The sequence below is a fragment of the Gallus gallus genome, chromosome 7, assembly GCF_016699485.2.
Source record: "Gallus gallus isolate bGalGal1 chromosome 7, bGalGal1.mat.broiler.GRCg7b, whole genome shotgun sequence".
Classification (NCBI taxonomy): Eukaryota; Metazoa; Chordata; class Aves; order Galliformes; family Phasianidae; genus Gallus; species Gallus gallus.
In genome coordinates this window covers 5,188,516-5,214,090 of record NC_052538.1, presented here as the reverse complement: position 1 = coordinate 5,214,090, position 25,575 = coordinate 5,188,516, and the positions used below count along the sequence as shown (strand labels likewise).

At 43.5% G+C, this 25,575-nt stretch overlaps 1 protein-coding gene across 2 annotated transcripts in view; it reads right to left on the bottom strand.

Moving 5' to 3' along the window:
- IQCA1 (IQ motif containing with AAA domain 1) overlaps positions 1 to 25,575 on the bottom strand; it is an 85,457-nt gene that overhangs the window by 12,989 nt on the left and 46,893 nt on the right. For both annotated transcript variants that reach the window (XM_040703934.2, XM_040703935.2), the window contains exons 8-14: positions 22,250 to 22,376; positions 13,122 to 13,228; positions 12,814 to 12,909; positions 8,651 to 8,706; positions 7,004 to 7,086; positions 4,712 to 4,819; positions 1,630 to 1,829 (exon numbers count right to left, since the gene is read on the bottom strand). In XM_040703934.2, the coding sequence (XP_040559868.1) occupies positions 1,630 to 1,829; positions 4,712 to 4,819; positions 7,004 to 7,086; positions 8,651 to 8,706; positions 12,814 to 12,909; positions 13,122 to 13,228; positions 22,250 to 22,376 (777 nt within the window). The remainder of the gene's footprint in view (positions 1 to 1,629; positions 1,830 to 4,711; positions 4,820 to 7,003; positions 7,087 to 8,650; positions 8,707 to 12,813; positions 12,910 to 13,121; positions 13,229 to 22,249; positions 22,377 to 25,575) is intronic.

Sequence of the window (25,575 nt, the reverse complement as noted above, 5' to 3'; positions counted from 1 at the left end):
GTCATTATGGATTGGTAGAGGAATTAACATGCAGATGGGAAGAGAGAGTGTGCTATTCTGTGTTATTAGAGGAGTGGATTTCGGGGCAGTGCTGCTGCTGCAGTTGGAACAAGTCACCTTTTAGTAAGCAGGTGCCTGGATGCTTATTCCACGTGACTGACTGTGAGCAACCTCCATCATGGTGCTCTGTGGAGGAGCCCCAAAGCATCATCCCTACTTCTGTAGGGTCTGCAGTAGAGAAGTAAATTCAGGTTGCTTCTCCCTGATCTTGGGGAAGGTGTTGGATAATGCTACCATTTGACTTTGTATAATCTGGAAACACTAAGGGTTTTTTCTATAGATAAATATGGATGCATTCTTATGTATATAATATGTGTATACATATATAATATGTGCCTATATATGTGTATAAATACTATATATACTAGTTGGAATGTATATATTAAAGAAAGCCCTCCTTAATTCATTCTGCTGGAACCTTCTATAGGATTAAGAAGGCTGCCCTCCTTTCTCCTGTGTTTAACAGCCCTGTGCTCCAGCAGGGACTGGATGATGGAAGGGATGGTGTGTGTGCTGTGCCTGCAGTCAGACATGGGCTTTGCTATTGACGAGGGCACAAAGTCAGCAGAGAAGGGTGAAACATGGGGGGGAGAGTACTAACTCGGTCTGGTGGCACAGGGAATGCTAGACTCAGTGTTACAGCTTCAAAGGGCCATGAGTGCAGCTTTTCTTGCTGGTCTGAGCAGTGCCTAGGGAAATGGGCTCCTTGGGGATTGCATTACTTTTAATTGTGAAACCTGTCTCTTCTGGGGATGGAGGCACCTGCCACAAAGCCTGCCGTAATACGGGCTTTAATGAAGTACATCTGATTGAATCCCAGGGAAAGCCAATTTGAATTCAGTCTTTTAGCAGGCCTCTGGTGGAGGGAAGGATATTGCATTGGGCTATTCCTAGTGTATGTGCTGTGTTTTCTTCATAAGTGCATTTCTTCTGGAAATGTTTACCAGCTTCCTTCCTCAGCAGAAATCCTGCCAGGATAGCATCTCTCTTCTTACAGTGAAGAGTTGGGATATGCTCTTCACAGCTCACGTGCCTTCTTTCATTTCCAGACTTCTCATGTGTTTCTGTTAACGTAATCTTGAACCGAGATTCTCTCTCGTCAAAAGCTTGCTGATGGGTAAACAGAGAGCAGCACAGGGGAGAGCTGCTTTACAGCAACAGCCCCAGGGAGGAAATTTGTGACCACCTCCAGTCTGGTCTTTGATTAAATGCTGCATGGAACGCATTCCTGACTGACGTGCACATAAACAGAACACTTTTTATCTGATGCTTTTCATATTCGAGGTAACATAAAGCTTGTAGACATGCTGATGTGGGAAAAAATATGGGCTACTACAAGGGCTTTCTCAAGGGGCATTCCATCCTTGGCTGTCAGCAAGTGGTTTGGGAGGCATGAAAGCAGGGAGGGCATTTCAAATCTGGATTGGCACTCTTATTTTGGACCTGGTGTAGCTGGTGTACCTGCTGAAGCAAAGCTTAGGACCAGCAATCACAAGGTGGTTCTCTGCTTGTTTCTGGTTGTCGCATCTTCTGTAGGACAACTGTAGAGCACTACACAAAGCACAGTACCTTGAGAACCATGTGGAGCATCATCTGCAGGCCGTTCTTGCCTGGGTACTTCCCACCAATGTTGGAAGGGGATAAGTTGAAGAGGTTGGCTCCTGTTTCTGTGCAGATGGCGTGGACCAGCATCCTCTTCCCAACACCGGTGGGGCCAGCTAGTAACAAGGCTTTCACCAAAGGAGCCTTCTCGTGGGCTGTTTGGGAGCCTGTAAAAAGTCATACGGCGCTGTTATTGCTTTCATTTAAGTCTGCCATAAATGTAATGAAACAATTCGACCTCTTCTCTTCATGTTAAATATTTTATAATGCGAATTCATTGTTTCATTAATACAGCACAAGAGCTGTGGAGTTAACTTCTGTGCAACCAGAGCTGTGGCAGTACCACACTTGAGTGCACAGTTGCTAACTGATGTCAAGTAAAGGCCTGGTTAGAGACATACCTGTGGCTTTAAGCTTAGCATTTGTCAGAGCAAGTCCCCCTGCACTTGGACAAAGGTGTAGATTCGTGCTGCACACAGGGCTGGCAGAACTCCTTCCTGATGCTGTCTGAAATGATGCTTTCCAGCTTCCCCAGCTTTGGAGAAAATAAGCTAATGGGACTATCTATTACTGCTGCATTTGTCAGTGATTTTGAAACCAGATGTTACCATGCATTTCACTTTCTCTTGTTTACTTTCTGTCTGCACCTCCATTTTTTTAGGGCACTTTTCCTCTCTACTGAAAGCAAATAACGCTTCAGACTGACCACCTCTCGTTGCCTATATCCCTCCTGTGCACTGCTACTGGGTGGTGTCAGCTCATCTGCAGAGCAGCATGCGTTATCCCCCTAGCCTGGAACATGGCAGCTGCATGCTGCAGAGCAAGTGAAATGTCTGCTTGGAGAAAGTGGATCCATTTTCTGTTCCCTTCATTTCATTTGGCTGAGCATTTCTGGTTGCTCTGCTTTGCTTGCAGTGAGTACTCAGCACTTCCAAGTGTGCCTCGTTGCCTGCTGTAGGTAAATTCAGTCTGGGCTGTAAGATATCTGCTCCATCACCTGGGAAAAGCCTGGCAGAAATGCTTGTAGCACAGTTCAGGTGCTTGATGGTGATAGAAACTCAAGTTTTAAGAACTTCCTTTTGAAGAAGGGTTTCTGATAAGGCAGACAGGTAGGCAAGAGTGGTTCTGAACAACAAACCCAGTGAGGCTGCTTATCTGTGTCCTGAAGGTTGAACACTGCATAGATGCCAATGAGCCTAGTGCTAAGATAAACGCTGTTATTTCAGCACTGTGCAGGATGTAGTGAAGTTGTCAGCCACCCAGCCTTTGGCACAAAATGACCAAATATTAATAATCTATTACTACTATATAGGTGTGTTATGGAGGGGAGCAGTGAACTCCTCTGTGGTTAAGATGAAGTGCATCTTCTACCATTGTCTCCTGCTTATTTCAGCTGCTCGCGTTCTCAGTGCTGTTTCAGCTGGAACTTTCCCTGATATCAGGTGAAAACCTCAAGGATAAACTATACACAATGATATAATGATTAACTAGTTCTGAGACCAATTAAGTGAAATGTCATCCATAACATATTGCCCAAAAGGTGAAACCATTCCTGAGACTTTCTTGGCTTGGGAAATATTTTTTTACTCAAAGGCATTATTCAAACTGCTATTGCAAGTATGATGTTTGTTTAACTAGTCCAGGGTCTCTTCTCCTTAGATGTTTTTGCCAATTTTCATAAATGGTAGAAAATTTACAGGCTTTCTTCCCTCCCGCTTTGGGAGTGTCTTGGGGCTCGATTTCACTCGATTAGATGGTGTTAAAACATAACCTTGGAGGAGTTATCTGATATGTGAAAAACCACATGGAGTCAGTGCGGAGAGGGATAACTGCTCACGTCTCCCAGCTGACTGCGGTCAAGCCTGTGGCCATCTCCTGAGCATTACCCCAAACCACATGGGAAGACTTGGGCTAGGGAGAACAGCGTTGGTGCTGGTAGCATCGTGTTCCACTGACTTGCCTCTTCAGATTGAGGTGATAAGCAGAATGAGCGCTCTTCTCTTGGGGGTAAGAGAATCCCAGATGAAGGGCTGCTGTACTCAACTCTGAGGCACACTGAGCCCTCCTGGTGGATGGTGGGTCCCCCCTGTGTGTGCACCCCAAACAGCCCAAGCACTTGCCTTTCTGGAAGGCATGCACAGGGCAGGGAGAAGCAGAAGGCTGTGTCATCAGTGTCTGGATGAGGAATAGTCTCTGGATGAGATATGGTTTAGTGGCTTGTGGTAGCAAGGGTAATGGGAGGACAGTTGGGCTAGATGATCTTGTAGGTCCTTTCCAACCTTGTGATTCTATCTTTGCTCCATTTGCCAGAATGGGAGGCAGTGAGATGTTATTTCGCCCATATTAAGGGGGTGAGCAGACAATGACACGGCCTGGGGGTGGATATGTCCAGTTAAAATCTTCCCCAAAATCAAATCACAAATAGAAAATGATGCAAGTGAACTGTAAGAGGCCCTCGAGACAGGCACTTCTTGCAATCAGTGGAGCTTGGCTTCATGCCATTCCCAAGCAAAATATGAAGCAGATTTTACATTAAAGGCAAACAACCTAGCGCAGCAAAGCTTTGCTGGATGCTGCTTAAGTCTGGCATTAAAACTGCAAGGGCATATTTAAGTGCTCTCTCTGATGTCCAAAACATACTCAGACTAATTCCTTAAATGATTGCATTGTTTAGTACTGAGTAACATTAGCCAGCTTGTAAAAGGTAAATTGCAACCTTGGCCCTTCCCTTAACTTGATTAATTTTGATCACTGGAGCTTGTTTTAGCTATTATCTTTCCCAAGTGATTTCCTTTTATGCGCTGCCATTCACAAACTGTTAACATGAGAACAGAGATGGTATGGAAACGCAATACCTGACAATAGCACGTGCAAGCTCCTCGATGCACTATTAAAATGATACGGTCTTCACTTGGAACGCCTAATTGAAAAACAATTATACTGCAAAATGCTTTAGATTACCATTAATCAAGCCCTGTCAAAGCCAGTAAAAATGTGTGTTAGTGACAGGAAGCAAAAGCCATCGTAGTGATTGCTGCAGTGGTCTTACCTAATGGCAGTATTCCATACAGTGCTATTAGCTGTCTGATATCGGCCAGAGAGGGCATGGGCTCTATGTTCACCTGGCGCAGTGTGGTCCCCAGATAGCTGTACTCACCTGCAGGGAGGAAGCATGGGCTTAGTCAATGTGACACTGAGTTGTTATAAAATGCATAACTCGAGGAGTGCAGGCTGCCAAATGATAACATAATGCTCTCAGTAAATGCTGAGCCATTGTGGGATGGGTACTCAAATAGGGCAGTATTGGGAATGTGACCCCCGAGACATTGGAAAGAGGAATGGAATGAGGAATATGGCACTGAACACATGGGCTCTCCCTGCTAACCAGGCCATAGGTGTTTCGTCAGTCTTGAATAGCCTTTTAGAGAAACTTTGTGGGGAAGAACAATTAGTAGTGCTGCAAATAGCACTGCTGGCAAGGGGCTTCCAGACTTGGGGTTCTGCAGGGCTGGGATGCTGGTGAACTACCATCTATCAGATGGATTTTGAAAAGGAGAAAGAGACTAACAACCTTTTCTCCTGACTGCAGCACATCTCAGCTTTGTGCCATGTGAGGCATTTAAGTGCTTCACCTCATTTGGTGGGGATTTCACTCTGCAGTTCACCTTTTTTCTTGTTCAGAAACAACCCCAAGGAAGTGAAAAATCACTGACATTTACCGAAGTGATCTAATCTTGCCTCAGCTGTTGTTACAGAGCTGTAATCGCATTGCTTGACCTGTCAAAGTCCATCTAGAAGATGTGTTGGAAACCAGAGCACCAAAAGGACAGACCACAAGCAGAAATACTTGTGATAACTCAGTTGGTGATTGTTTCTTAGTCTACGTTATACATAATCATGATGAATATTGGTGGAAAAATAACTGCATTTATGTTCTGTTGGGGATAAAAAGGGAAAGCATGAGGGCTTTTGGAACTAGTAGGTCAACATTGGCCAATTGAGGAAAGTGGAGTTGTGATTTGGGGCAGAAAGGCAGATGAGCTGTGGTGCAACTGCCCCTCCCCTCTGAAGGATGGAATTCATTTCAGGTTTTATCTTTTATTTAAGGAGAAATCAAAAGAACCGGATAGGAATTAATCTTCACAGATTTAATTAGAAGGCATCAAAGGGTTTAATTGCAACTGAACATAAATCACAGTGGATATTCTCTGACTAATTTAGATAAGGTCACCAAGAAAATTAGCTCAGCAATGTCGGTTTGTCATAGAGAGGGGCACTTTGGTGTCTTTACTTGCTGTACAGCACAATTCCACCCTTTGTCCTTTTCCCAGGAGCTGGGAATGAGTGAGTGACCTTCCTTGGGCTGCAGCCCTGTAGGAGCAGAGCAGATGAGGACTGAATTTTCTGCAGGCTTTGTGCCCTTGGATACTTAAAGGGAGAAATATAGCATTAAAAAAAAAAAAATGTTAGGTCCAAAACTGAGGCCAGCATCAAATACCGTCTGTGTCTTGTTCTGGCAGCCTAAACAGCATGACTGATTGCTGTATGGAGTAGCTACACTGGCAGCCTGGGCCACCTTGGTACTATGATGTGTTGGGGACCTGTTATGGGTGTTGGCAACCGGATGGGCATTGCTATACTCTGTGTTTTTGTGCCCAGGATCTTTTGCTGGCAGGGAGTGTTGTTGATGTGACTTAGAGCAGCCTTTGTGTTGCTGAGAAGACAAGGTTCAAACATCCCTCGACCTTGAAGGTGGCCCAAGTTCACCCCAGCCCGCTCCCCAGTTTGATGTCTGCTGTTGATTGTTGTCTGTTGGCCAAGATGTGCTCTCAAAACAACTGCACTTGGGGTGTCTGCTGGACAGAAGCAACCTTGGGAAGGACAGACAGTACTGGTTGGGCAAGAGGATCAAGAGGATTCTGAAATGCAGAATTAGGCAGAGGCCTTTCATTTAAACCAAGGCCCAGATACATGTCAAGGTTCAGGGAGGCGGAGGGAAGGGGGTGAGTCTTCTCTGCCTACTGTGTGCTCCTCAGAGGATGCCCTGGTTACACCTCAGATGGCTTGTGCCATCCCAGACCATCCAAGGCCTCCAGGTGCTTGGAGCAGAGTACCAGCTCTACAAGCAGACCCAGGCTTCAGGAGCAGAAGTGAAAAGCATGAAGCACCCCTAAGGAACAGACACGATTTGCATAGATTGCTTTAAGGTATTTGAGTAGGAAAGTCCTGAAATTGTAATTACTCTTGAACTCATTCTTGACAGGAAATGGGTTGATGAACCTTGAATGGCTGAGATTTGGTCTTATTAAACATCATATTAGCTGTAAAATGTGTACTTTACCAACATAGTCGGAGAGATTGACTGGCTTGGCTTTTATTAGTACTCCTTCTTCTGCCAGTTCCCTGTACAGAGAATCGATGGTCCTGTGGGCAAGAGACACCACTCAGAAGTTCTGGGGCACTGTAAATAAAACCTCAGTCCTTCAGCAACTGAGCTGGCTTCACAGCTATTATTTATGCTTCCCCTATTTTATACATGTACTTTGTAGCCCAGAGTTTGAGGTGATTAGCTCCATCAATGTGAAATCAATAAGCATTGCTTCATGTGTTATGGCAGAGTCCTTTCCTACCCCTTGCACGCTCCTGCACTGCTCCCATTGCCAGGTGATGCAAGATCAGTTATGACTCATGTAATAGACTCATTCATTAATATCAATTACTGGGAAATTATTTTTAAATTATACAATAAAAGCAATCCTAACATTACTATACCTATTCACTTAGCTGTCCAATTAGTAGTAATTCATTAATTCTTCCTGGAATTTATTCTGTTTGCAATAGAGTCAACTCGTCAGGAACATACTAGCAATGACTCAACTCAAGCAATCAGTGGTCCATCTACTGCAGTGTTTGGGCCATGATGGCCAGAGGGTTGGGGGGAACCATAGAGTAGAAACTATGACATAACTTGTGCCGAGGGAAGGTTTCCTCCTGTCTCTACCAGTGGCTAGTAGAGATTTAACATGCTTTATATTTGTAGTCAGTTTCCTCCTTAGTCTCTCTTTTGGAGATCTATCTAAATATTAACTTCAGTGACATTTTTTTTTAGTGTTAGGTTTTACAGATTGACACTGATGCAAGGACTTTATGAAATGAATGCAGCTGTCTGGAGTTTCTGTTATACTCTTAGTGTAAACAATACAGATCTGAGCCTTTCTAGGTCTCTTACCATACCTGCACTTTTCACATTCTCTCATTTCAATATCTAAGCTTTTTCTTTCTGCTGCTTATCTCATTGAGATATCCTGATATTGCTGCAATAAGAATATGTAATAGAAGCTCTCAGCTAGACAATAAGCTGTCATACAGAAGAGATATATATTTGAAGTCTGTAGCCTCTTTCCATTTCAGCTGGGAGGCCTTAAGTTTATGCAGTGCTAGTAGCACAGTTAATACAGCAGTAGTAATAAGCAAACACACAACCTCAAATCCTCCCAGTAAAACAAGGTTGTTTAAGAGAGCAAGGGTACATAAAAGGCTGTAAAGTCCACTAGAACTGTTACTGATAAGACTGATTTATATAATATGTTTTTACCTTGGAGGTGTGACTTACAGAGTGCAGGGCTGTCTACAGCCTCCCTTATCAGACTGCAGCTGAAATGGGAAACCTGCCAGCCAGTCCAATCACCAGGTGCTTCTGCACCTGCAGACCCAATTGCAAATAGCCCCTCGGGTGTATAACCCCCGGGGAGGGTATACTCTATGTGTTATATACCTGTGGCTCCACAGACTGGAAATAACCACACTGAAGTTAACAGAGACTAGCTCAAGTTGCACAATGCACTTAATTTGTGTGTGGTGCTGGAGATGGGCTGTGTACCCTTAAAGCAGTGTTCTCTGCCCCATTATTTGGGGTACACTCCATTCTGGAGGGCAGCACAGAGGTGGTGGTGGTGGTCTCAGGTAGAGAGGTCCTATCTTTATTTACCTGTCAGGAGTTAGATCTTCCTCCAGCTCAGATATTTTCTTCCTCCCCGCCTTTTTCTGAAGACCACAGAGAGAGGCAGGGAATTAGTGGCATTAGTACAGGTGTGTATGCATGTAGATATATATATACTTGAACCTACTTGAAGTAATGTGAGGACCACATCCAATATTTGGACATGATCCTCATTATCGAAGAACCCAAAAGGAACAAATCATATCCTTGAACGCCCTTAGGTGAGGAAGTCATACCCCTGTATATAAAAGCACAGGGCATGTTCTTATTTAGAAGTGCCTCACTCACGGCAGAGGTGAAGCAGCTCTGGCTTTGCCTATAAGAACTTCTCTCCTCCGTTCCTGGAGTGGGCATAGCCTTTGCCTACAGAAGAAAAAGGGTGTGGGATCCCATCTGCGTCTCCAGACACTGCTCAAGCTTTTCATGTTGTGTTAAAATATATATGCAGTAGCATCCCTAAGGTCCTCTGCTTGAGCAGGACCTGGAGCCAACCCTCCTGTCTGCCCAGCTGACTTCCCAACCAGTAGACATCCTTCTGCCCTTGCCTTCCTAATGCCTGGGGAAGGAAGCTTGAGGAGGTCAGAAAAACATGACCTGCTCTTCTCTTGATATTTTCAACACACTTTCACTATGGGAAGATGTTATGTCTTAGGTGGCTGCTTTCTTTACACACTGATGGGGGGAGGAATTTAAAAAGGAAAACATAGTAAGATGTGAACCAGTAACATCAGGATCCTCCATTAATTACAGCTTACGGGATATAAAATATAGTTGGGGTAATTAGCAGAGGAGAGCATCATTAATCCTTGCACTATATGTCAGCACCCAACACTGGTGTCCATGCAAAGTGCTTCAGTGGCACTACACACGTGGGACTTCTACAGTTTAAGTTTAGGCATGTACTTAAATGGGTAGTAGATCAAGACAGATTTTTTTTTTCCCTTAAAATGTGCACATGGGCTTTTTCTTCTAAAGAAAAGGAGAGAAGAACAAGGTATGTGCCATGCTGCTTCAACAACTGAGGAAATACTGAGATGCCAGCAGTTTATTTCTGTGTTCCTCCAGCTTTGCCTCTTTAACCTTTCTTCCAGCAAGTCAGAAACTGCTTATCGTGGGGTCTAACTGGGAAGGAAAGCTAATTTTTACCTATGCAAAGACACTAAGCATATGCTGAATTTATTGGCCAACTGGTGGTGTCCTCGAGGCAGCTTCACCAATAAATGCAAGACAAAAATGTACTGTGCAGGGGAAAAATGTGTTTTCCTAATCACATCGGCATTTATGGGAGATTTGGCCAACGCTGAGATGCGATAAGGGGAAATATGAATTGTAGACAATGGCTTCCCTCCAAAGTGCCTTACTGGGAGCTGCTTTTATTTAGGAAATGATAATGTTTAATGAATGTGAACACGCTCATCGTTTATAATGGAAATCTCCTTGTTCCTATCTCTGAAATGTCAGTCTAGTTTCTGCTTAGCCATCCGTTCACTCGGTTATTTTCTGCTTTGACACATCACTGTGTAGTGAACTGCATTTGTTATTACTTGGCAGATGACAGAAGACTCTTCTGTGCTCAGTGTGGCATCTTGTCTTGCTGTGTGGGCTCAGGAGAATGTTTTCAGTAGCTCAGAGGTTGCCATGAGCAAAGATGGCCTTGATTTGAGACTGCTGGCAACTGGGGGGTTGAAGCAAAGAGAAGAGAGTGCTCTTGTTGTTTATGGGAAATGAGTGTCCCAGTCTGGGAAGCGTTGGGAGTGGATTCCTTGGATCACGTGTCATGCTGGGATGGGAGGCTGAGCTTCACTGGCTACAAAAATCCAATGGGGATTGTGAATCAGTGTCCTCAGACACATCCTGTCTTCAGTTCTGGCCTTATTGCAGTTTTGCCCTTATCAAGTCTTTAGAGTGATGTCAAACTCTTTGTGTAGCAGCTGCTACAGTCAATCTCTTCTGGACTGAATCACAGAATGGCCTGGGTTGAAAAGGATCACATTGATCATCTAGTTTCAACCCCTCTGCTATGTGCAGGGTTGCCAACTACCAGAACAGGCTGCCTGGAGCCACATCCAGCCTGGCCTTGAATGCCTCCAGGGATGGGGCATCCACAACCTCCTTGGGCAACCTGTTCCAGTGCGTCACCACCCTCTGGGTGAAAAACTTCCTCCTAATATCCAACCTAAACCTCCCCTGTCTCAGTTTAAAACCATTCCCCCTTGTAATTGCTTTGCTTCTGTCTGTCCAAAGCTCTGCTGGGATGCTAGTAACGCCTATGTCAGAAGCGACCTAGGTTCCTGTGTTCCTTCTCCCTGGCTTTTTTTTTTTTTCCACCCTGGCATTCTGGCCATGCCTTTTGTGTTCACTTAGAATGGGCTGCTTTACCTACAGCTGGATCCAAAGCCGGTTCTTATTTCCTTGGGGAACCAGAGCAGGAAAAGCAATGTAATAGATGAGATAAAGAGCACTCAAATGCAACTTCCATGTCAGTGACTGCAGAACGCTATCTGTTATCTCCTACGCTGGGTGCAAAGGCAATGTAAAGACAGCAGGTCTGCAGCAGCGTATCAGGCTTACACCTTCATCCCACTTATTCACAGTCTGCAGACAGTGAATTGCCACTGTGTGTCATGCAGAGATGCACCACTGTTTCTGTTGCATATTCATTCCCTCTCCTGTGAGTGTCTGAGCATCAGGAGCCACCTGGAGCATGTCCTGCTCAGTCACAGTGCCTCTGTGCAGGAGGACGTTTGTGTTCTGGCCCATAATGACAATTAACAGCAGAACTGTCAGTAAGCTGGGATGCTTCCAGCGTGGGCAGGAGCACGTGGGCTCTGCCTCAAGTGACAGTGGTTGGTCTGGTGCAAGTCAGGTGCAGTCTAATTAGTTTAGGTGTTTCCAGACCACCTTAGTGATCTGGGGACCCATTCATGATGAGCAGAGCAATCTGCCTTTCTGCACAAGCTTATCGTTCCAGAGGTGGCAAATGGGCTTTTTATCTTCAGGTGCACTGAGAGGTAACTCCTGATAGGGTGAAGTGCCTGCTTTCAAAGTTAAGTGGTGTTTGATGGTTTGGGAGGTCGTAAATCAAAAGTTTTCAAACAGCTTCACGCAGGGAAAATGTGTTTTGAATGGGATAGTTCCTTACAATCTCCACCACTCCTCTTTAAAGCTATCTGAACCGACATTTCTCAGAGCAAATCTTTTGGGAACTTATTTAATTAGCGCTGCTTTTCCTTGTTCCCCTCCCCCCTTCTCTCTGGCTACTGGCGCAACATGGGAAAACAGAAGTTAAATAAACTCACCACCCAAAACTGCCCCAACGCCATTGAAGAAACAAACTGACTTAAGGCTTTAAAATCACAATGTAATGTTTTGAAGCAGGGTTTTCTCCAGCCGGTTTCAAGCAGCCCAACGTGTCTGCCCAGAACAGCTCACATATTGCTGCAATATTCAGTCTGGGCATTTTAAGCCTCACTATTTTTGAAACTGATCTAGAAACCCAATCAGTATCACTTTTCAGAGTCGCCCCAGTCTTTCATTACTGAATTGCACTTGCGCCTCCGTCAGGTGAAAGAGCATTTCTCAAGATAATTCGAGTAGAAGTACTGCAAAATCAAATATCTGCACGCTAAAAGGATTACAGATACGGAACACAACACGAGATTAGGGTTGGCTGTTTGCCCTGCGCCTTTGAAGTGGAACTGCTGATTGAATGGTAGGGTCTGTAAGCTCCCAGCTATTTTGTACTGACATGGTCTCCAGTTTAAATGCTTGGGTAAGGAATTCTGGGAACCACAGGCTATGGGATTACGTGTATGGCAATGCTGTGCAAATAGATGTGAACGTGATGTGTGGGTAACACGTTAACGTATGCCTTTAACCTATTTGCTATGTTCAACTAAACTTGGTTTAGTCACACATTCCTAGCTCCTTCAATAGTAAGTAGCAATGTAGTTAAATAAGGTGCACCTGGCTGGATGTCAGCTGCATGTTGCTATGGATAAGTGAAAGGTTTCACCAAGACACTGAAAGTGGTCGTTTGACGTACAGTTACCATTTTGCTATTGGTCTCTGTGAGTCTACCTCTTGAACTGATCAGGCTGTGGGCAGAAAACTGATGTTTACTTCAAACTCTCACAATTTGCTGCTCTTACCTTCTCACTTTTTTTCCCCTTTTTCTTTTTGCTGCTCTTCTCTCCATCCACGGCCAGCTTGAGCTCCTCCAGCTTTTGTTGCATCAGTTCATCCACCTGTCAGACACACACAGTTGAATCTTTCTAAGTCTTCTCTTCTGCCACCACCTTGCAATGAAGCGTTCAGCCAAACAAGCATTAAAGCAGAGAACAGATAGTGGGCACTCTGGAAGGAGGTGAGGTCTATGCCGGGACTGGTTCTTCCATTTTCAGAGTAATACACGCAAGCAATGCACGTTATTAGAGTCCCCTTACTGTTGTCAGCTCACCTGCACTCTGATCTCTTCCTCCACTTCTTCCCGTTTCTCTGCTTTGATCAGCTCTGGGTCGTGATCCTGGAGGAAATCCCTTCCTTCGTCTCTGTTCTGCCAAACGGCTGTTATCCAAAAGAGAGAAAAAAGGGGAGAAAAACTTACAGAAATCATTGATTTCTCCAACTGCTTCTGGAGGCTTAAAGGAGGGGAAAAAAAAAAAAAGCTAGTTGTAGGCAGCTTTTATTAAATTATTAGTGGTAGGAAAGAAGCAGACTCGAGGGACCCTTACGAAGTTCATAGCCCCGTTGTGGTAGGATCTGCAAATCTTGAGGTTAACTGTTTTTTTGGGTTTTTTTTTTTTTTTTTTTTTTTTGCCTCGGGCTGTAAATTGGTATTGGGTATCAGGAGGATAATAATGGCTCATTGAGGCTGTCATTTGCTGGTTGTAAAGCTGAATGCCCTGAGTGTTGCTCACTGTACAGAGCAGGTAGAGCAGTATTGCTTAACCGTGCCGTGCTTGATCTTGGCATCTTTTTCTCTCTGCTTACCAGCAGTGTGCTCAATTCTTTACCAAAAACCGGGTGCAAAGACAGCTCCTGTCCTGAGGAATGTGCTTCCTATGTGGCTCTTGGCTGGCACAAAGCAAGGGGCCAAAGCAAAACGTCATTTATTCCAGGCAGTTCTTGTTCTCTCCTGGTCAATTTTTTAATGCTTCGTTAAAGAGGACTTTAGCTGTTGCAAACCTCTGTAGGAATTCACATGGAGTTGGGATATGGGGCAGAAGCACTGGGATTTGCAATAGGCATAAGAGTGAGAGGGGACAGCAAGTCCAACAAAGCAATATCATGCATCCCATGCGCCCATGAATGATGTAGAGTGCATCTGGGCAGTTCTAGGCTTCATAGGCTGACAGGTGGCTGAAGTCCTTCCTCGAAAGGCAGAACACCCATCTGATAAGGCACCTTTATCTCTTAGTGCTCTGCAAAGCAGAAGTAATAAGGAGGCCAAACTCCAGGATCAAAGCAAGCTGGTGCAGGTCGATGATCAAAAAAACCCCCCTTACTTATAATAAAGTAATTAATGATGTGGAGGTATGCTTCTTTATTTTTGTTGATGCAAACTGCAATTTGCTCTTCAGAAAGAAAACTAAATGGAGTCTGGCAAGCTCTGTGCATGTCTGAATTCTCTGCTATTAGCAGAAAGCACCTTTTTAATGGAAACGCCTCTCCTCTTTCTACATTATTTTTTTTGGAGCTAATTTAAAGGAGGACAATCCATAACTTGCATTTCAAGCCCCGGCAGTATCTCTATAAATGACAGCTAATCTCCAGCAGTATGCGTTAATTCAATTTCCAGATGATTTAAAATGACAGCTTTCTACTTTAAGACATGGGCTCCTTTATGAATCCGTTTTGTAAAGAGAACTCTCTCCAGTACCTGCTGCCATTTCCAAGGCACTATAAATTCAGAAAGGTTTTCACAGTACCCATAGGAGATCATTCTAGTTTTAGCCCCGTTAATGTAATACTGGCTGCTATTTCCACCCTCGACGAATTTTCAGAGCCCAATTACGTGCACAGTGTTTGCAACTTTACACGTGGGGAACAGTTTTTGCAGGTGAGTAGTCTTAGTTCCATCACAAAAAGTGGTCAAGATGGGGAAGGACAGCGGACTTTAGGGAGCGAAGAAAGAAACTCAAAGGTATAGATGTTAATTTCTCATAGGTGTGAGATGCCATGTTGTTCTTTCACACATCAACAAAGCACCTCAAAGTTATTTTTAAGGGGAGGTCAGAAGGCTGAGGATGTTGTCTGCAATGGTCAGTCAGAAGAGCCCAGTGTTTTGTTACAGACAGTCATGCAGTCATGCATGAAGCTATTTTTGTGAGCGTGTGCAGTACAATTTATATCACCCCTTCCAAAACAGTGCAAGCTTATATTTGGATTGCTTTATATGCATACTTCTCCAGGCCAGCCAAAAGACAGCCAGTGCCCTCGTGGGGCTGCAGACATTACCTCTTCAGCAGCATTAGTTTTCCCTTTGCAGACTAGCGGGTAATTCAAATGAATAAGTTTTTCACTCAGAGGGTGGTGACGCACTGGAACAGGTTGCCCAAGGAGGCTGTGGATGCCCCATCCCTGGAGGCATTCAAGGCCAGGCTGGATGTGGCTCTGGGCAGCCTGGTCTGGTGGTTGGTGACCCTGCACATAGCAGGGGGTTGGAACTGGATGATCACTGTGGTCCTTTTCAACCCAGGCCATTCTATGATTCTTAACACGGCTGCTCTCTGTCAGAAGGGTTCAAAGGTTTTGATAGGAGGCAAAACCACGCAGTGTCACCCCACCTTAAAGTGGGTGCTTGGGTGGAGCTCCAGTTCCAACACCAAGCAAGTCAAGGACCGACTGGCTGCTGTGAAATGGGGGGAATAGTGCTTTGCTGCCTTACAGCACAAGGGGGTTGCAAAAATGAAACCTAAGAAGGCTGAGGTGGTGATTCAGGCTACTTACATTTGCTCCACGTACGCTTTTACTATTCCACTGTAAAAGCAGACATTGCTTGCATAGGAATTGGCTGTTTCCAGCAACACTATGTAAAGTAAGTGTTTGAGATAGGGCTTGGCAAATGTAGCTTAGCAACTAGTAAAACTGACAAATGCAGTTTTGGGAGAACAAACGTGTTCCTGAGTTCCACCGAGGTTTGTTTAATAGTTTTGGCTTGGTAGAGAGAGGGGGGAGATGGAATGGAGATGTCTATAAACGAAACGCTTAGAACTTTGAGCATGCTGTTCTGCCTCTTATTAAATGCTTAAGCAACCTAAGAACACACTGGCCAGTCTCAAAGGATGGGAAGACTTTCTTAATGCTAAGAGCTGGGGGAGAGGTGACAGGACAAAAACATTCACAGTTTGGACAGCCATCACTTCAGCAGGCTGCAGCCACGTCCAGAAGGGTCTTGAAATAAATGGATTGCAGGCGCCTGGTATAAATCTTACTCAACTCAGCTTCCTTATTGCAGTGATGCTTTCAAGATTTATGCAGTAATAAACTTGAACTTCCGTGGAAATTGCGACAGTAACTGAGCTATTTTGATATAACAATAGAGAAAAGCCCCAGTGTGGGAAGACCAAACTCAGGCTGCTATTTCAAAGGAATTCTGCAGCAGAAATGAAAGCAGGCTGAAATTACATGTACAAGAAATGGCTTGCACTGCCCTTGTCAGATGTTGTAACAGATTTCCTTCTGGGGGCCTTGAAAACCTGAACCTCACCCGTGACATTTTGTTGAACAGCCAGCAGGTAGCATTGCAATGAAGGGTGTAATAGCTGTGTGATCAGGCACAACTGTGAGCATCAAGTGCTGGTGAATGAGGCAGGAGATGGCTGCACAGAGGAATTAATAGCTGTTAACTGAGAATAAATACGGTGTTGAATAGCTTAACTGGGTGGCTGTAGGCTCTTACTGCGTGTAAGACAAAACTGCAGCTGTTCTTTGAAGCTCGTATGAGGAGCTTACTCTGTCAGCCCCCAAAGGATGCTGACTGTGCCTGAGCACAAGACTGTGGCGTGCCTGTGAGTGCTGTCAGTACCTAATGGGGTGACAGAGGCATTCACAGTGGCTCTAGGGACTCAGTCCAGGTGCTTGAATAGGAATGTGAGCTCCCCAGACAGTTAATGTGCTGCTGTATATTCCTTCCTGAGATGCAACACCCTCAGAGCAGCCCTCCTGCTTGAGCAAAAAGTTAGTGTGAGTAATCCCAACGTGTGTTGTATCTCTGCAGAGCTCAAAGCATGTATCTTGATACAAGAGATGACAGCACAAGAACTAGGATTCAGTTACAGTTTGGGTGACAAACACATTTCTCTCCCCTCATAAGCCCCCTGACTTGTTACTTGAGATAGCTGTGGAGTATCAATCCTATCACAGGAACTTATCAGCCTCCGTGGTGCTTCTGTTGCTAACACTCACACCCAGTGCCATGTCACTGTGTAAAGCCCCTGTGAGGTTTTCCACAACCTGCAGGAGTGTGATCTGGACAAACACAGGGATTTTGTGAGTTCACAGCTCAGCACTGCATGGAGGAGCACCAGATGCTGCAGGGCCTAAGCAGGAGGAGCACTGTGGAGCACTGGGAAGCCAAGCTGCTATAGAATCGTAGAATCATTATGGTTGGAAAAGACCTCTAAGATCACTTAGTCCTCTCTGACAGTGCTTTTAAATGACTTGCTATTGAGACGTCACTTCTGTTGCCCTCAGAAAATCTAAGAGAGCCTCTGTATGCTCAATAAAGCTCTCTGCTTCTAGTTTGGCCACTTTCATTCAGCAATGTACCATCTTGCATGATTAGCACAATGATTCTGAAAGACCTCTAGGAAGACTTGAAGTATTGAGGGACTCCCTTCCTAAATACCATTTAATCTAATGTCTCCATTTCTATAATGTTGCACAGTTCAATTTGACCTTATAGGAATGACATTCAGATTGAGCTGAATTAGAAGAACATTCCAGCTGTAATTGTTATCTTTTTGTACTGACCTTTGTATTGACTGCTTCCTTCCTCCAGTATTGGAAGGAAATTACTCGGAGCCATTTTCCAGCCCTCATCCTCTTCCTAGATTTGTGGAGGGTGGAATAAAAAACAGAATATTAATACACAGAAACCTCATATGTGAAAAATTTATAATCTTCATTGGACTTTTAAAGAATTGGTGCAATTTGAAGGAATAAGACATGTTTTATCACACCATCATGGAGTGTTCCAACTACAGTTCTCCAAGCAGGCTCTAAAGGAATCCTCCTCAAAAGGAGAGGGCAGAGTTTGAGTTTATCAGCTGATCTACTGAGGTTGCAAGAATTAAATTTAGGTTTGTTGGTTGCTTGCAACATGTCAATTAAATTACCTTGCTATTTTTTTAGTTAGTCTTGGGTTGCCTCCCTCCTCTCCCCAAGGAATTCCCAACTTGGGGTTAACTCCAAATGGTTGAAACCTCATTTTAATCAGTAATTAGAAAAATATTGAACTTGGTGTAGCTTGAAAAACAAAATATTTTGTTTCAACTCCATCAAAACATATGGACGTTTTCCAGTCTAAAGTAAATGATGTTGACATGTTCCTCGAATAGCTTATTTTCACTGAATCGGTATTTCAAGTTGATAACCTTCTGACAGGATTTTCCAAGTTCCTTCATGCTGAATCAGTCATGTGCCCTCAAAATGTCAGTAAGGAAACAGATACATGGGAAATGGAGGAAGAGCCAAATGTGGATTCATGCAAGATAAAATAGGTTGTATGCGGCTTTGCAAATTGATGTGTAGTTTAAGTTAGTAAGTCAGCTCCTGGAATAACTAAAAGAAGCCAAAAGCAAAAGCTTTACATGTGCCTCTAACTAGGTGGCATTACCTCAGCAGATATAGTTGCAGACAGGTCACGTTAATGATTAAATATGCTTTTAATTAAAGTCTTATAGTAATTAAAGTCTGGGCCAAGGAGGACGTGCAAAACATTTACCACTTCTATCCTATGGTCCATAGGTATACTTGAAAGAGATCCGTGAGTTTCTTAATCCAGAACAATTTGAGTTAAATATAAGCAAGTATTCGAGGATTTGATACTTGGAACTAAAATTCTCAGTTCCTCTCGTGTATTCCCAGCTTCTGCAGGGTGGCATTTTCAGATGCGTTCTTGAGTCTGCAGTAGGCATATTCCAACTCTGCTGCCTTCTTTTAACGTTCTTTGTGATGTCTTTTAGAAAATCATTAAAATACACTGGTCTAAAAGAAATACTTAACTGCTAACTATTAAGAACAATAATAAAAAAGTCCAAAGAGACAGTCTTAAAATTGAACTTATTCATTTTTAACCTCAATAAGAAAGGGTGCTTATTAACATACCTTTTATTGCTAAAAACGTGACAAGTCACGTTAACTACTAGTTTAACTGATTTCATACACTGACGTAAATAATATTGTTGTGTTGGTTTCACTGATTTTAATCAAAGCCATTGTATGCCAACAACAGTTGGAAGATGCTGCTCTGAATTCCCTCTTCCTATATTACCAGCAGAGAAGTCAATGTAACACAACGGAATTCTTTTCCTTTGAAGGCAGTTGATGTATTTTTCTGTGTTTGGTAGTGGTGGGGGGGTGGTTGGATGGGATGATCGTGGAGGTCTTTCCCAACCTTGGTGATTCTATGATGGAATCCATGCTTGTTCAGTGCCATCCACTAAAGCACCTTGAACCAGAAATGTACGTTCTGATTTAAGCACAAACATGGAAATAAGAGTTCACGTTTTTGAAGCTTCCTTAAGTTTAGCCCATGTCAAATGGCTTTGTGGCATCATTCAGGATAGCGAACTGACACCGTGCTGAACTTCTGCTATGGAGATTTTGCTAATAGGTTTCCACCAAGGACAAAATGTCTCACTATTTAACACTTGAGGATGAAATCTAGGGATTGCTCAGCTGCACTCACATTTGGTGAGAGAAACAAGGCGCAGTGCATTACTGGGTGAAGCAGCTCAGGCTGGTCTAGCATGTGTTCTGCTATTGGAAAGAGGGATCATACGGTGCAGAAGTTGCTTTTGTTCTTAGGTGCCCCATGGGAAATCAGATCAACACCTTACAGAGAAGAAAATGAAGTTGCTTTGATATCAAATACGCTTCTTTAGAGATTGCTATCAGGCTTCAGAAATATTTAAATTTCCTTCTGGGGTCAAACTTTTGTTTTCTTAAAGAACTGAAGTTATGAGCAAGGCTTTTTTCTGCCTGCCCCACTATGACTTATAGCCTATACTTATTTTAATAAGAGTCCCGCTGTTAGAACTTTTCCATGTGCTTCCCAACTGCTCTTAATATCTACTTTTCCCTGTCAGCATTATAACCTTGGAGAGAATGTTCCCTTTGTTCTTTCTCAATGAACCATAAAGAACCTGATATAATGGCTTGGAATTTTACTTGACAGGACTTGTGATGGCTGAAGAGATGAGAAAGACATTGAGTTGTAAAGCCTCAGAGTTCTATTCTGTTATTTCACCCAGTTTCAAAACAACCTTGCAGAGGCTAAGAGAAGAAAAGAGATTCATTTGTGGTACTGTGTTGGTTCTTACCTAGTAAAAGGTGAAAGAAACACAACAAAGAATCAAACATCTCCTGTGAAAGTCATGGTTTTTAAGCAGACGAGTTAGCTGACATCCAGCTTCAGAAGTTCAGGTTGGTTTTGGCATTTTTAGCATGTACACCTCACTGATTTGGTCCATAAGGCTCTGGAACAGCCTTCTCCATTGCCTTTGCAAGACCAGATGCTTTGTTCTGGGCCAGCCAAGCTGGGAGGATGTAGGACAAGGACAAAGCCATTGGAGCACACCCTTGTGAAAGCATCTCCTTTCTGTGTAGCTGTGAATAGCAATGCTCTTGCAAGTCTGTAATTTCAAAAGCTTTTTGAAGCAATAGCTTTCATTGCACATACTTTTATTTGATCTTCCCCAGAGATCTGCAATGCCTGTGCTGATTTAAGGGGTCACGGGAGGAAGAGACCCAGCAGAACCAAACTTGGCACTAGTGTAAGTGTCTTGAAATCGTATGGATAACTTGGTATCAGTATTATTTGGCTTAGGTCTGAAGGCGTTACGCTCCTCTTCCTTCCCTCCTTCCACTTGGGCTGGCTCAGGTCTGCCAGCTAAGATATCACTATTCCACTTCCCAGTCCTTGGAGTTTGGTGCCTTTACTATTGCTGTCACCCTGGGGGAAAGTAAACATCTGTAGATGACCAGACCAGAATGTGGAAAGTTTCAAGCTCTCCACACACTGTACAGAACTGGCCACTGCCTCTTCTAGCTGACAAAGCATCATGAGGCTCAGAGCTTGGAAAACACATTTATGCATGCTTCTCCTTCAGCCTGCTGTACATCTTCATTTATGAAGGAAGAAAATCCCATATTCTGTTTGGAATGATCCAATCAGCATCCTTACAAGTTGAAAACAGCTAACTAAGCTGCAAGTTAAGACTTTTGATACCCTCATCCAAATTAGTTTGGTTCTTTCTGAGTTCGTGTAGTTTAGTTTCCTGGCTAGCTGTTATGAGATCTGTCTAGACTGATGGTTGATGATCTTTTTTTTTTTTTTTTGACATGGTTTTTCCAGGGTTAGGACTTCAAATTGTGTAAAATTTGCAGAGAGGAGTTAGCTTTGCGCCAGAACAATCTGACATCTCCACATACTCAATGAGAGATTAATGACCCACATTAAAACAATATATATTCATATATATATATCACTTCAACTTGGTTTATACTATAATAAGCCGAAGTAGTTGCTTGAGTGAAAGCCTACAATTTTTGTTGCGTAGCTTGCTTATGAAGATGCCCCCTGGTCACTGCACTGTTGTTTTGTAGGTTCCTTCCTCACTAAAGCTGCTCCTGGAATAACTTGGAAGCACACCTTCAGAGTAACCAGAGCCTGAGTGTAACAGAGACTTCAGGGAACTTCTCATACTTTAAGTGGTGTCCGCTGTGATTTGAAGCAGAAAAGAATTCAACCCTAAGAATGTAAACTGAAAATGCATGACTGCAATTTACAGGCGTACAAAATATTGGCTTGCAGTACAAAAGGCACAGATGGCCATTAGCAAACTGTACTTTAATTTAAGCTGGATGTCCAAGCAAGCTTGGAAATGGGTATCTGAAAGAGATTAAGGTTCTTGTTTCCTTAGTTCCTACGTAAAGGGGTAGCGATAACCAACTTTTCCGTATTCCACATTGAAAGTGTAAATGCTTGGTTATGAAACTGGCCACCATTTCGTCTGCACAAAAGGAAACAAGGCCAAAGCAATGAAATGTATTTTTCCTCCCATCTGTGTCTCTGGCAATCTGTCCACCTACATCAGCTCTCCCCACTGAGCTGAGCTGAGGCCATGCAAACTCCTTTCCTAAAACAGGAGAGGTAAACTATAGTTCCCTGGGACCATGGTAGTAGTTGGAAGTTTAAGGGGGACTGGCCTCAAACATTCCCTGTGTCTTCTGAACCTAAAGCTGATCATCAGCATTTGTATCAGTCTGATACAAATTCATATCCTCTGTCCACATATGACTGAGTAGACCCTACTATATCTCATTTCCACAAACGAATTTTCCTACGTGAAGCCTTACTTTCTTTCCAGTTTTCTGTGCCTTCTTTCCTTTTTCTTTTTCCTTTCCTTTTTCTTTTCCTTTTTTTTTCCTTTTGGGATTTTTTCTGCAAAGCCATCTCTCTTTGGGCAGCCAGCTCTGCAGCTACCTGAAAGAGAAGGAAAGGAACGTCAGAATGCTCTCATGCAAGGTGTTAGACATGTTGTAGGAGTTGTGAACCAGCATACTTTTTTTTCCCTTGGTTTTGCCTTCCCAACACTGGGGAAATCCAGTATCCAATATATTGCTGGGTAGTCCTCTATTGTGATGTACTTGCTGCTCCCCCCCTTGTAATTCAGACGGTGATGGCGACTCCAAATAGTCTCTCTGTATTATAAGGGATAAAGGAGTGGGGCCACGTGTAGCTCTTCACCACTTCAGAGGTGAAAAAGGGAGGAAGGAAGGCCCTGAATTGTGCTCGTGAGTCTACAAATCTGCATTTCAGCAGATCCTGGGCATGGCATGAAGAATTATAGGGCTGATCCATTGCAGAGAGAACCCTTTCATTTGTGCCGACAGGCAAACCTCAGCATGACTATTCTAATACATCTTTCAGAAAGTGGTGATTTTCATGTCCCAAACCACCAGGGCCTTTGTGCAGTATGAATGGTTCCCAAAACCACCCAGAAGCACAATATCCTAATGATATACAACTGGAAGTTCCCTTTGGGTTTGGAGCTGGATTATGGATTTGTCTTAGCGTTTTTAAGGCAGATTGATTTTATAGAGGGAGATTTTGAGAGATTGCCTAGAGGCATGTCTAATTTCAATATCTGGCTAAAGATTGAAATTGTTCTAGTGGATGAGAGAGATTGGATAGAGATATTGTGATGAGCTCTGACAGATATGCAGATAGCCCAGCATCTTTATCCCAGCAAGTTATCAGTAGCTGATAAGTGGGCAGGGCTGTATCAGCTTACTTCCTGGCCATTTACACGTTACTACTATTTGCTTTTTCTACTATTTCCTTCTTCCCAGATGCCTCTGATTGTGTTCTCTCGTGCCAGAGATGAAATGTAAGACCTTGTACTGATGAGTGTAAAGCCAAAGATCTGTGGTCAATGCAACTTATTACTGGATCATTAATACTGGCAGTACCGTGAAAGCGTAGCAAATAGATTTCCAAGTTTAAGACAAATGTTTCCTCTGACAGTAGAAATATTTGTTTTCTATGAAATGCATTTTAATGCATTAAAGATTGGACAGTGGAAGTGGGGGACAACACGGGCTATACTTTGCAGTCAGTGAAATTTCATTACTGGATCTCCCCAAGCATTTCAGCGTTGTGCATTTAATTAAATATGGTAATTTAAACCCCAAGCACCGTTCCTACATGTCTTGCGGTGATAAGCAGTGAAGCATTTCATTCTCTTGGATAGATTAATAGATTGACTAGAGTTCAAAGTAGGTTTTTAGTGTCCCAGCAGGCCTGCTGTATCCAAAACCAACAGAGCTACCCAGAGTATATCCTTTACTGTAGCACTGATACCCAGCCAGAAATCCAACCTGGTCCCTTCTGCACACAACCTCTGCTCCTCCTGCCTACGAAAGGGCAGCCATAACCACCTCCAGCATCTCAGCGGTGGGCTGATCCAGCAGGATTCCTGTAAGCACGCATGTGATCAGCAAATGGTTTTCATTTCAGGTTAGACCAAGCTTCTGTGCTTATTAACCCACGATAATGGGATGGAACTGTTGAACTGCCCTTATCCTTTTGTCTTGCAGTGCATGTGCAGGCCTGAGATGCTGAGGCACGTAGCTGGCAGCATGGCCAGCATGTGAAACCTGACTTCTCTGAAGTCTCTGCTTCCCAAAGAGGCATGATAGGGCAAATATAATTTTTCCTTTTCTGCATCAGATACACCTTCTCCCCTATGTTCCTTTAGTGCAGATTTTCCAGCTCTGCTTGCACCTCTGCTCTAAGCAGCTTCGTAATTGCAGAGGACTGGGAGCTGGGGTGAAACCAGCTGTGTATCTAACCTTGAATGGTTCGTACTCTTCTATACAGAACAATTTCCCCTCCAGCTACAAGAGGAAGCCTGAAGAATATGACAATAGAAGAGGAATGAAAGGAAAGGACAAGCAAAGGTTAGTTTGAGATACTAAGCAATTCACCTGCATTATAATACCTTTTTTTTTTTTTTTTTTCCACTGAAGAAAACTTCATGGTGGAAATAAAAGCAGATGTCTTCCTAAATTATTTTAGACTTCCCTTTCTTTGCTAGGTTGCCTCTTTTTGAAATGAGGCTGAAAGTGCTTTGGAAACTCTTAATATTGGGGAAGAGAATGCACATCAGTAAGGGTGGATGAATTTTAGCCTCCGTTTTTCCTAGTCTTGCTGTAGGAGCCCTGCAGACCAGGTGATTACTTCTATCCAGTAACTTTCTTTCAAGGATGAAAAAGCATTTTTCTCTGAGCTGATCTTCCACAAAAGCCAAATCAACTTTTCTACTCAGACATCAGCTTCAGTGTTCTCAAACTTTCCTCAATGCAAATTCTCTTTATCGGGAAAGAAAGAGGCAATGAAACTGACTGCTATCTATGGATGGAAATGCATTATATTGGAGTTATGAGCCAAGTATCTGAAACTCCCTGGCTGCCAGCAGGACTCACTTGTGTTCTCTGTTCCTCAATCACAGAAAGCCTGGCGTTGGCTCAGGCGAGCAGATACTTGGAGTAGATGTTCTTCCTCAAGAATAAGCCCTTCCTTCATCCCTTGAAAGAATTCCTTTGTTGAGCTTTTTGCCTTCATTAGTGTTGTAGACATAAATAAATAGAGCTTGGGAATTTCAGATCTGCAGCAATAGTGGGTGTGAGACAGCCTCGGAGCCTTGCAGTTCTGGCTCTAAGACCATTTTGAACAGAAACACTTAATTGGCACGTAGCTTGTGGTCTCTGGAGAGAAAATTTGCTCTCTTTGAGAACTGTGTAGAGGAAGAAGATATTTTGATGTCTAAGACAAAAAACAAAAACAAAAACAAAAACCAACAAAAAATATTTCTTCTCCCAGGAAACGAAACCATCAGAGATGGGAAGAAATGCCATCCCCGTGCTCCAGAGTAGCATACCAAACAGCAATCTGTACACTTACATTGTCTATACATCTCTTTTTCCCCCAACCTGAGGACACTCAAGGGGTTGGTTGTTGATGCTGCCTGGCTTTAGGCACAACATGGACTGTTTTCTAGCCTGTAGGGCCGAGTTCATCACACCCAAGAGGCAGTGGAGAACCTGCTTGGATCTGGCACTGTCATTCACAATCCCACTGATTACTGGGATTCATGAGGACCTTTAGCTGTCGGCAGTAA